The sequence below is a fragment of the Agelaius tricolor genome, unplaced genomic scaffold (genome assembly GCF_023055355.1).
Source record: "Agelaius tricolor isolate 1412-34295 unplaced genomic scaffold, bAgeTri1.0.p SCAF_12, whole genome shotgun sequence".
Classification (NCBI taxonomy): domain Eukaryota; kingdom Metazoa; phylum Chordata; class Aves; order Passeriformes; family Icteridae; genus Agelaius; species Agelaius tricolor.
The window spans coordinates 17,386,085-17,398,226 of NW_027269272.1; the positions used below are offsets into that span (position 1 = coordinate 17,386,085).

At 41.2% G+C, this 12,142-nt stretch overlaps 1 protein-coding gene across 3 annotated transcripts in view; it reads left to right on the forward strand.

The window, feature by feature from the left end:
* DIS3L2 (DIS3 like 3'-5' exoribonuclease 2) overlaps window positions 1-12,142 on the forward strand; it is a 180,275-nt gene that overhangs the window by 92,293 nt on the left and 75,840 nt on the right. For all 3 annotated transcript variants that reach the window (XM_071437863.1, XM_071437864.1, XM_071437865.1), the window contains exon 11: window positions 1,309-1,388. In XM_071437863.1, the coding sequence (XP_071293964.1) occupies window positions 1,309-1,388 (80 nt within the window). The remainder of the gene's footprint in view (window positions 1-1,308; window positions 1,389-12,142) is intronic.

Consider the following 12,142-nt stretch of genomic DNA (forward strand, 5'->3'; position numbering starts at 1 on the left):
AAGAAAAATAGTGTGTGTTTACATTATACATCTCTAGAAGGGAGTTGCCATCATGATATGAGTCTTTCTGTAGCAAAGAGAAAAGAAGGAAAGCAGTGGTCTGATCTCTTCCATGGCAGCCTCAGCCTATGCCATTGTGCTTGGGGATCTTTTAACTAGGGAGGGGCTGAACTTACTCTAAAAGTTAAGATCAAAGCAAAATAAGCCAGCAAACCCATTACTGTACTGACCTCATTGCTCTTCAGCTCTGGTCTCACATTCCTCACAGTGCTTGGGAAAACTCTGTTGTAGTCCAGAGGTCTGGGAAAGAAGTTGCTGTAGGACAGCCTGGGATGAAGGGAGGCCCTGAAGGAGGAGTTCAGCAAGTTTTATTTGTTGAATGCTTCAGGTTTTGTGTCTCACTGGTGCCAGGCTCTGCTCCATTAAACGTGATGGTCCCTGAGTCAGATGCTTTATTTGTCCCATCTGTGTGGCCACAGACCATATCTGTGGTCCTGCTTGGTGTGTTCCCAGTGTTAGGCCACCCACTGCTACAGGACATACCTGTGAGCCTTCCAGGGCAGGGCTGCAAATTCCAGGTGCCACCTGGTGCAGCACATGCAAAAGGATGTTCAGCTTTTCCTGAGCACCAAGTTTGATTTGTAAGATCTAATGAGCTGATTTGGAGCTTGCCCTTCCTATAACTTTCACATTTTTTCCTACTGAACCTGCTTTTCCCTTTGGTCTGTAATTGGCAGTGAAGGTTTTATAAACTCCTGCATTTCCTGGGTGTCTTTACTGGGACCAAAACTCTCACTCAGTTTTGTCACATGCAGCTCAGTTTGTACGTGTTTCAGTGCCTGCTCTGTGCTAGCTGTGCTCATGGAGTGTCAGATGCTGTGACATCCACTCTTTGGCATGGGCATGAGGGTTATTTGTGTTCCATTTAACTTAGCAATTAGGAACAATCTATTTTTACTCTAGCTGCAAGGCATCTAGACTTTTTCTTGCTTGTTTCTTTGGAGTGAACTTGATGGGCTAAATTGTTTAGTTTTTGTGAGGGAATATCTGTAATGAAATGAAAGCTACTAAGACCAAGCAGTTAAACCACAAAGAAAAATGAAAAAATACCCAAGGAGATTCACTTGTCTAAACTGTTTTTTAAAAAATAAATTAGATTTAGAATTCAGATTAGATTGGAAGATGTTTCAGCAGAGTCTTCTGAAAACATGGTTGTTGTTGTCTGGATGTCTGTGATGGGCTCTGTGTTTTGATACCTTCTTCATGACTGGGAGATAAATTTTTCTTTTATTTTTTTTCTTTGGATAGGAAAGAATGCATTTTCACCATCGACCCATCAACTGCCAGAGATCTTGATGATGCTTTGTCCTGTAAACAACTCCCTGACGGTATGAGATATAATTTACAAAATACTTCTAGTGTATGTATTCAACTGTTGACACACTTGTATCTATAATTTGTCCTGAAGTATTCTTTGCCAAATATAAGTAGAGTAATAAACTGGTTCTTCTCCTGTTGTTTTAATTGCTTGTTTTTAGAAATCTTGGAGCAGACATCTTCAAACTGCACTCAGACTTGGTGTTAGAAAATGCAGAGCCACAGTGTTTTGCATAATCAGAGCTGTAATTTGATTTGAGCAGATCTCAGCTGTCTCCTGTCATTATGGGAGTTACAGCTGAATAGCTAATACACCACTTCTGCAGGCTAAAGTCGAGTGGAACTTTGACCTTGTGTACACAGTCCGTGGGTAAAGGAATCCAGTCTTTTGAAGGTCACTGCCTGAATTGTTTTTGGTGTTTATGGGATGCTGGGAATTGTCAGATGAACACAGTGTGCCTTATAAGTTGTGTTTTTCTTCTCATTGCCTTTTGAGCTTTCTCTTCTGCCTTATTTGTACTTTTACTATGCTGTAAGCCAACAGAACAGAAAGTAAAGCTCCAGAAGCCAAATCTTGATGATTATGACCAAAGGAACTTTTCTCCTGTAAGCTTACTTTGCCATCCAAGCTCGGCTCATTTAGTTTGATAAGATCCAGTAACAGGCTTGGTTAGAAATATTGCATGATTATATTAACCTATCCCCCCCTAATAATGAAGATAAAGGTTGGTGGGGTTTTTTGGTGTGTGTTTAGTTTTTCTTGCTCTTGCTTATCATCACAATATGATGACATCCAAAACATAATTTCCATTTTTTAAAGTTGATTTCATACTGTGCAATGTGGCCAGTGAATTGTAATGTCATTTAGACCCAAATACAGAGTACTATAACAGTGCTATAAAATAGATAAAAAAAGCAAAGGTGAAAGAAAATTTGAAGCCAATAAAATTAATTGTACTCTACAACAGCAATTTTGAGGCAAGATTAAGGACAAATGCCATTCTGTTTCACAGAAAATTGAAAGACTTCTTGAGAGATCCTAAGCTGAGCTCTGTTCTCCCTCTTTCCGCTTTGTCATCTGAATCACTGGAGGTTTATGACAGCATTGTGATCCCACAGTTCCTCAGATCTAAGGTGTTGAAACTCTGGCTTCTGACCATTTACTGTTCACATACATGTGGGCTTTAGCTGCTGCAGGAGCCACTCAGTGAGCTGCTTTGTGGTACATACATCTGCATTGTTCTCTTACCCATAAGCCATCTGGAGAAAGTGTTCAAACAAAGTATCAGTGTGAACAAGAATTCTTCAGAATTCTTTCTGCCAGAAAGCCTGCAAAGCCATGGCAGCCCTGCCACTCGTGCTTGGGGCTTGTGGGTATAGGTAGTGATGAGGGATGTGGCCACAGTCCTTAATTTGCATCCTGATGGGGAATTTAGAAATGTTCATTCCATCAGCCTGTTCCTGGCTGGGACTGGGCTCTGTCTAGCTGGGGATGTGGCCACATGCTTCTCTTCAGTTTCTGGCACAGGGGACTTCAGCCAGAGACCTGCAGCTGGCAGAAGACACCCAGGTCTATCTCCTATCACAAGTTCCTGGGACATTTTCTTGAATGCAAATTGATTCTCTCTGGACTTGTTACTTTTTTGTCCTGGTGTGAATTTAATTTCTTGCTCAGTGATTTTCAGTCTGTGGTTCACTGGCCCCTGTGGCACTATGTAGGGTACTATTATAAGCCCATGAAATGTGGCTGGAGAAAGCAGGGGTAATAAGTCCATCAGCATAAGTGAAATTTTCTAAGGTATCTGTACTTTGACTTAAATTTTTTTCAGGAATTTTCAGACTTATACAGGTCCAAAACCAGTGCTGGGAGTCCTTTGGGGTCACTTCTTTGTGTTCACTTGCTTGCAAAACTGTGGCTGTTTGCAGCTCTTTGGTGTTTAGGAGAGCCCCTAAGGGAACCTCAGTCTTGTGCTTGTAGAGCCTTTTGACATGTTTTGGAGGTACCCTGTGAACTTTTGGCTCTAAAAGTTGCTATGATGGCTGCAATTATTATGACAAAGAGCTGTTTTAGAAGTTAAGAGCGTGTCCAGGTCTGGCAAGGCTGAATCTCTCATGAGGGCAAAGTTGTGTTAAGAGTTAACGCAGCTTTTATTCCAAATGTAAACGTGGTTACAAGAAATTATTATTTTTTCCATCCCTTTTGCCCATATGTAAAACACTTTAAAAAACCTCACCAAAAATCCCAACATGAGCAAACCACATATCTTGGCATCCTCATGATGTCAGGAGATCTCCAAAAATCAACAGAGAATGCAGAACCTAATTCAGAATTCTCTGTTGGTGTATAGCACACTGAATTTCTACAAAAAACACATTAATTGCCCACACTTCCTTTATCAGACAGTTAAATCAGGGCATTTCAGAAGATTTTGGAGAATTAAATTGTCTTTGAGCATTCATTGCTAATTTATTCAAGACTGTGACAGTTTCTTTGCTTTGAAGGATCTTAGGCAACAAGCAGAGACATAAGCTACTGTCTTTGCAACTTTGTGGAGTTTCCAGCCTCCTCCTGTCAGATCTGGTCAATGGATGGAGGTTTCACCCGTGCTACATCCTCAGTAAAAGGTGGAAAGGAATTTTTTTGCTGAAGTAGTTCACAAATCTATCATGAAGCACTACCCAGTAGCAGGGTGTCACTAGCAGAGGAAGCATGGGATGGCTGTGGGAAGAGCTTTATTTTTAATGGAGCTTGCAGTAGGATATTGCAGCAGTTGGAAACTTTTCCAGGGATATATGTTTTAAGTGGGCCAGTCTGGTTTTGAGAGGATTTTATATTGGAGTCTGTTTCTGATTAACAGCCGTGCTCCTCGTTATTGTTTAATGATAGCAGTAGGGAGGTGAGCTTGCTGTTCACATTTGTGAGTGTATATTTTAAAAGAGATCAGCTCCAATAAAGAAGGAAAATAGGGTTATTTATGTAACAGCTGCAGAAATATGAACAAACTGTACTCCATTTAGATGATTCAGCATAACTTTGGAGTAAAAGATGGCTCTGGCCTGCACCTAGTTTCTACAGCCTTTGTGGAGCTTTGAGGTTTTAAACAAGTTCATTTCAGTCAATGCTCTTTTGTGATCCTTTCTGCACGTCTTCTAGCAAATTGCTGCAGCCAGGAAGGCACAGCAGAACCATTCTCTGGTCGTATGGATGTTGCAGAAAACAGCTGTACTATTTTCAAGCCTGAATGTTTTCACCCAGGGTGCAGAGGTTTAAAGATTTATTCTCATCTCAGCATGGCAGGTGACCTGTGAGTCCCAGTGATGCCAGGCATGTTTCTCACACTTTCCAAAGCTCTTCTGGGCATTCTCTGCTAGCAGTGCTTGTATTTCTGGTAATGTACACGACTGATGCAGTCATGATTGAAGGCTGCTTACCGGTAGGAGTAGAAATGGAATTTGGCACATTTCAAGGCAGATAATTCCTTCTAGTGAAAGGTCAGGCCATGATGGGGAAAGATGCAGCAGAAATGATGGGGAAGTATTTCTGGGGGGTTGTCTTTTGATGCTGATATCAAAGCAGTGCTTTGGGCTGTACTGACAGAGCTCTGTACATCTTTTATTTGTATATTAATAACTAACATGGTTCTCATTTGTGTTTTTCTTTCATTCCTGTATTCTTACAGTCTTTTACAAAGTAATTTAAGTTCAAGTAATTTACATCTTTTTTAGGAGGAACTGTTGTACTGCAGAACAGAAATACACTCTGCAGACTCTTTGCCCTGGTTTCCACGTCCTTAGTGACACTGGCTGTCTGCATTTTGGAGTGAGGCCATAAATAGATACAATCATTGACTCTTCCCAGTGTTTGCCTGATGACCTAAACAAATGAGGCTTCTGCAGTGTGCAGACCCCTGGTTTTTTCTGTTTCTCTTAAATCCATTCAATCTGTTGGTGAATTTTAATCAGATGTACCTAAGGGAAATGGGACAGCAAACACATTATGTTTCTGTAGGTGTCATGATGGGGTATAAGCAAAGAAGAGAACTTTTCTTTGTGACCCAAATCTGAGAAGAGTGCAGCATGACCTTTCTGCTTAGCACAAAGTTCCTTCTGAGCTGTAGTTTTTGGGAACAGATCTGCAGAGATTGAGACTTAGATCTCTGTTCAAGGAGCCTATTTCACATGTTTTGGTAAAGCCAACTAATGTTTTGCCAAATATTGATAAAATTCTCCCTTGTCCACTGCAGGCCTCCAGGCTCTGGGGCTGCTTTCTTAGACCTGGACAGCTTAGTAGACATCTCCTGGTGTGTGAGCTCCAGAATCTTGCAGTTGAAAAACACCTCAAGAGCCCTGGCAGCCCCAAGATGTTCTCTACCATCTCAGAAGACCATTTGCTCTTCCTCTCCTTTGACCTTCATTCTTTCTTGGTATAGTTTGCAAACACTTAGGATTTTTTAATTTTGCAAATTTCTGTGCACTTATATTTGATTTTTAAGATGTAAATATTCCCTCTTCTATTCAGCTTTGTCTCCCTGGCCACTTAAGGACTGCAGGGTGGTATTTGCTCTAGCAAAATGTGGTACAGGACCCTTCAGCAAATCCCTTTGGTCCATGTAGGACAAAGTTTCAGGAGAGTTTGTAAATGGAGTAAATATTTTTGTAAGTTTGTAAATCTTTTCTTAAGATAAACACTGAAGAACAAACTATTGTTGGATCAAAAATTACTTTTGAAATGAGTATGGATTTATTTACCAAAAATAATTGATGAAATTACTATGCTTCCTTCTTTGTAAGCTATTTAAGCTGAACAGACACCAGACCTGCAGAGAAAATGACAGAAACACATTGACATATGATTCAAATGTCAAATGATCATACACTGCAATTTGCTTAAGTTTACTGCAGGAGTCAAATATGGGTAAAATAAGATCTACCAGGAGTGGGATTGTGTGTAACATTTGGTCAAATTTTACTTTAGTATCAGACATAATTAGCTCATCTCTCCTGTTACCTGCTGGTTAATCTGGGGATGTTTTGTTGTGTCACCAGGAGAGTGAAAAAGACATATTGCAGTGATTAGAAAGAGGTACATATTCCTTCTTCCTGTTGAGGGCTTGTGGTTGCAGATTCATTGGAATATGCAAAATGCTCTCAGCTCTCTCTGTGCCAAATGCAGATCCCTGCTGTGCCCCACTGCAGGCTCCTGTGTAATGCTGGGAGCTGCAGTGTGTGCAGTATATTTTGTCTCCTCTTTGAGGTAACGTGGGGTTGTGTGAGGAAATACACATCACTTCCAATTTCCAAGTGCAGAGTTGGATGGAATCAGGGCTGAATTGGGTCTGCTTTTCTCCACCAAACATCTCTCTTGAAATTGGTGGGACAACTTAATGACCTGGGGCTCCCCTCAGTTCCCCTGGGAATAGGGCAGGTTGCTCCAAACTGCTGGTGGCTGAAAGGGAAATAGAGTGAGCCAAATGCCCAGACAACTGCATTAAACTGGGATTAAACTGGGTATCAGGGTACTGGGGTGATTAAGGAAGTTTGGATTTAGTTAGAGCATTGATTGCTGGAACATAATTTGTTAAAACTTTTTTTTTGCATATATTTGAAAGCTGCTTGTGAGAATGTTGATTAAAAGCTTGGTTAAGCAAAATTGGGGCAGTGTTTGTGATTAGTAATCCATATATAAATATTTTATAAATATTTCATCCTTATCCCAAAAGTTGTTTGTGGTTTTTTTTATAGTATGCAAAGAAAGCCGTGTAGCAAAGAGATACGGGATTAAAACAAAATAAGAGATATATTGTATGAGAAGGACTACAGTAACAAGGACTGTGGCTGCAGAAATGCAAACAGATGTGCAAATACCAGTAGAATTACTCATAAAAGTGAGTTTACTTTTCTGCAGGGAGGAGAGATGCTCTGGGCAAAGTCGCCTTCCGGATCATTTCAGTTCATGAATTCAGGACCTGGGACAATTCCCCAAAGATTTAGAGGCGCAGGATTTTGTGTCCTGGTGGATCTCACTGATATTTGTGGATACAAACTTAAAAAAAGAGAGTGTCTGATTGTATATTGAAGAGAAAAAAAAAGATAATGCCTTTAAGTAGACAGATAATGGAAAGAAGATCCAGAAATTCTTGTGCAAACAGATCTAAAATAATTTTGCCTACGATTTCCATTCATGAAAAAGAACTCCAAGGACTTGGAGAGTCTTTGGAGAAGAACCACAAATAATAGGGGATGACCAGACAGACCTAGAGAGAACAGGACTTTTCAGTGAATGTATCAAATGAAAATCAGAAGCTATGTGAGGCAGATAAACTTTAGAAGGGTACAAATAGCTGGCAGTACATTCCCACATGGTTATCTTCAGTCACATGTTCTGTTACATGTAGGCAGCAAAGGAGTTACTGCTGTATATTATCTTCATTATCAACTTACTGAAAGGGCAGAATCGCTCAGAATCACTGGCTTATTGTTTTAACTTGTTATGTATTGCAATACAGGGTTTCAGAGCCCAGAGGAACAGGAAAAACATCTTACAATGTTATTCATTGCAGCATTTCTTGATAGTCGGCTATTATGCTGCATACACAGAAAGAGTAAAACCAAGAGCAGATGGAAATGTTTTGGAAATATTTCCAAAAATAAACAAAACAATTGGATGGCTAAAATTGAAATCTCAGTGGCTTCCTTCTATTTCCAAAGAAGTTGAAGAAATGACAAGGCTGTTCTGGGGAAGTACATTGTATGTGTTTGGCCTAGCACTGCATCCCAAGGTCTCTTTGAATGCCTGGAATGCTCACTCAGCCTTGGATTACTGAGTACAGTAGAGATATCACAAAAGGGACTGACCTAGCAGTAGAGAGAGACTGGTCCCTCCCCACTCTAAACCTTCATTTCAGGAACAGGATGATATCCTACACCCAAAAATACATCTCAAAGCTGCTGGGTGTCACTTCCCATCTCTTTAAATTCAAAGACTGCTGATTTCCTGGTAGAGCCTCTTGAATCAGTCTTGGAATACAAACAATTGATGATGTGAATACCAGAAACTGTCGTTTTACCTTCATCATGTTGGCTGCAAACCTCACTGCTGAGAGGCTGCTGAGAGAGCTCAGGACAGTCTGCCTTGGTGACTCTTCCCCAGCAGCAGAGATTGCTTTCTGAGCCAGCAATCTGAGTCACAGCAGCACAGCCATTGCCTCTGTGTGCTGATGTCTTGACATCTTGTCTTGATGAAGGGTGGAAGATCCATCCTCCAAGTGTTGAATTTGAGTCTGCATGACAAAGATTCATGCTGGGCCTAAGTTTTAAGTAGTCATCCAGAGGTTCTCCCAGATGTGACCATATAATTAGTGATGGCATTCAGTGGATAAATCTGATGTGTATGGGGTTTGTAGCTTCTCTTAAGTTGCTCATTCCTTGAGTCTTGCAAAGAAATCAATATAGTTTACAATAGCTCTGAGTGGAACTTTTGGCTTTGGCACCTCACAAGGTCTGTTTATCACTCATGCAGGCACAGAGGAGACCAGCTCTGCTGTGAACCTCTGCAGTGTAAGCAGGTGCCATCACAGGAATGGGGACAAAACCTGCATGGCCAGAGGGTGGGACACAGGCATTGCTGGAACCACTGTGTCTGGTCTCAGTCTTCCAATGGACACATTTGATATATCAAAGGAATGTCACATTCCCTTTGTTTTCCATCATTATACTGTCTGTCCCCAGTTGTTCTGTGCTCTTTCCTGATTTTTACTGTTGCAATATTTGTGCCTCACTTGTATCTGTATTTTTCTGCTTGTATCTTGCTCAGCAGTGTGAAAAAAATCCTTATTCAGTGTGCTTATTCTGTTTGGTGTCATTGCCTGTGTCCTTCAGTCTGCAATTAAATGTTTTATATTGTACATGCTGTGTGAATCTTGTCCTGAGAATTTAGTGTTTTTCCCTCAGGAGAATTCCCTCCTTGTATAAGTATCCAACTTAATGGTGCAGTAGTAATGCTCACACAGAAGGGCTCTTTCATTCTTCTCCAGAATTATTGCATCAGGTTTTAAGGTAGTTTTCAGGACAGGTGTAGGTAGTAGGTGCCGTCTGGGTGGCAGCATCTTCTGTCACAAGGTGAGGAAGAGCTGATGTGGGTTTGCTCATCAAGCAGCTCATTGTGTTACTCTGCCTGGTGGTGTGATATCATCTGTGAGGGCTGGAGCTGGTTGGTGCCAGCATCGTCATCTCCAGCTCATGGGAGTTTGGAAGTTGGGGGACACCACCAGCACAAAGATCTGCCCTGTGTTCCTGTGGGAGGATTGACCTTCCTGCTCTCCTGAGAGAGCCTCATGCTGACCAAGAGCCATCTCTGAGCATCCCCTTCAGATGTGGCAGGTCACCTTCCCTGCCGGGGCTTGTGCTGGTCTGTGTGTAAAACTGAGGGCTCTGTAGTGCACAGTGCATGAGGTGCCACCCTGTGAAGGTGTCCTGGCTTTGTTTTGAGGTATAAAGTGTGGCTTTAAAATTGTATAAAGTGGTTTTAGGACATTGCTGAATTTATTAGCTGCTGCAGACAAAAATTTTATGCAATTCACATGCTGCTATTAAAGACCTGCTTTCAGAATTTAATTTAGTAATAGATACAGTCTCATAATTCTAAAACTATTTTAAAGATTGCTGATGGCTCATGGAGAGTCTAGAAAATATTTCTGCTTTTCATCTTCACTTCTCCTTTGCTGCACTTAATGAACAGATGAGTTTTGTTTTGCTCACCTAGAGCCAGTCACAAATTGGTTTGTACAATTGTAGTTGTCTCTGTAACATTCAGTTGATGCAAGGGACAAAATGGCCAAAGGTCAGAGTAAAACAGTACTTTAAGAATCATGTTATTCTGGATTTTAGACTCAATGATGTCCAACATTGACCTTTTAACTTAAAGAAGAAAACAAGAAAGTAACAAATACCCTGTTATGGTTTATTTTTATGAAAAACTCTGAATATTTTTTGTTTCTCCTAGAACTGCTAAAAGCATCACTTTGCAATGTCACCATTCCTGTCAGTAGTTTCTCAGATGCTTGTGGGAGTTGAGGAAGTGCCAAGACTTTCAGTATGGGGAGAGTTAACATGTAAAGATGTTTTTGGGTTTTTTCCTCCCTTCTCTTGTGATCTCATGCTGTTTCTCAGTTTGGAGTAACTGGGGCCATTCTCAGTTCTGCTCATGTTGGGGATTTGGTCCATCTCCCAACTCCTGAGTTTCAGCAGTTAAATGAGAAAAGTCACAGCTTTTATCTTTACATCAGCCTGGCTCCTCAAGGAGAGGATGAAGATTGAAGGTTTTAATTGTGATTTAAGGAGCAAAGCCAAAGCCCAGACCCAGCCAGCGCTCTGCAGCCTGATGCTGACACAGTGCATGTGCCCCCTCCCACAGTGTGAATGTCAAGGGTCTGACCTTGGCCACCTCTCCAGGTGCTACAGACGCCAGAAAAGTGATCAAGCATAGTTCAAGGAAGAGTTGAAATTTCTTGAAACCTTGGCCAGGCTGCTCCTGATGGTTTAAGTCTCTCTGCCATTGGTAGGTGAAGTTGATTGTTTCTGAGGGACATTTTTTACACAAACCAGTAGCAGAGGGGTTTGATAGCATGCAGCATGTTTTTGATTGTTACCCTTTAGAGGTGTTTGTTGTTTGTTTGGGCAGACAGTTTTCCAGTTTTGAAGTTGTTGCAACATTTACTAAGTGGATGGAAATGTTTGGATGGAAAAGTTGCTGCTCTGTGCCCTGGGGACCTGTCCTGCTCTCAAGATACAGGATCTGATTCTTTTTCCCAGAATCTTCTTGTGAGGTTATGTCAAGAAAGAGACCTTTAGAGAAGGAAAAAGCTATTGCTTGCCCAAAAAGGGTGCAATTAGTTGCATTTCAGTTGGCTAAAGGGCCATCATATGATAATTTAAAAAATTTGGTTTCTTGGTAAACAAGTTAATGGGTTTATGCTCAGTTGCACTGTGTCTTCAAAAAGCAAAATGGCCCTAGGGCACACAAGTAAAATTTAAGCCCTTTCCTTGTTATTTTAAAATAAGTAAAACATACTGTCTGGTTTTTGAACAACATCTGGGCTTCCTTTGGTGGAAAAGTAACCTCAGCTGAGAATTAAAGCCACCCACCTTTGTCTTCAGACTCCAGAGCAGACAAAAAACTTGCTCTTTCCATGGTTCCACTTTTATGTTTTATTAAACTCTTCTCCTCCACTTCTCCATCTTGCACTTTCTTTGCTTTCCCACTTGCTCGTCTCTCCTCATCAGTCATTCTTTTTTCTCTCTTTTCTTCTCTCTCTATCCCAAGATAGTCACTTCTATTACCCTTGAGCTGCATGTGTTCATGCACATACCAAAGAGAAGCAGAAATATTTGGGTCATGTCATTCTTTTAAAGGTGTGTGTTAAAGGTCTGTGATGGCCTGGTTCCAGTAGCTTCCCCAAGTCTTGGTGCAAATTTCTGCTTCAGTGCAACTTATACCGGGTTTATGTCCACCCTTTTATGGTCTGCAGCCCCTCTGGCTGTCCCCTCTGTAACTGTGACCCTCTGTGGCAGACACTGTCCTTCCCCTTGATAAAGACTCCTGATCTTCTGTAGCACTGCCAGTAGCACCAAAATGTGCATGTAGGTTAAAGGCCTCATTTCTCTCTCTTTATGCAAGTTTTTCATACTTTTGCAAGGTGCTAAATATTGCTTAGCAGATAATAGCAGCAGCCTGAAACCCCCAGGGCTGTGGAATGGGAAAGAGCTG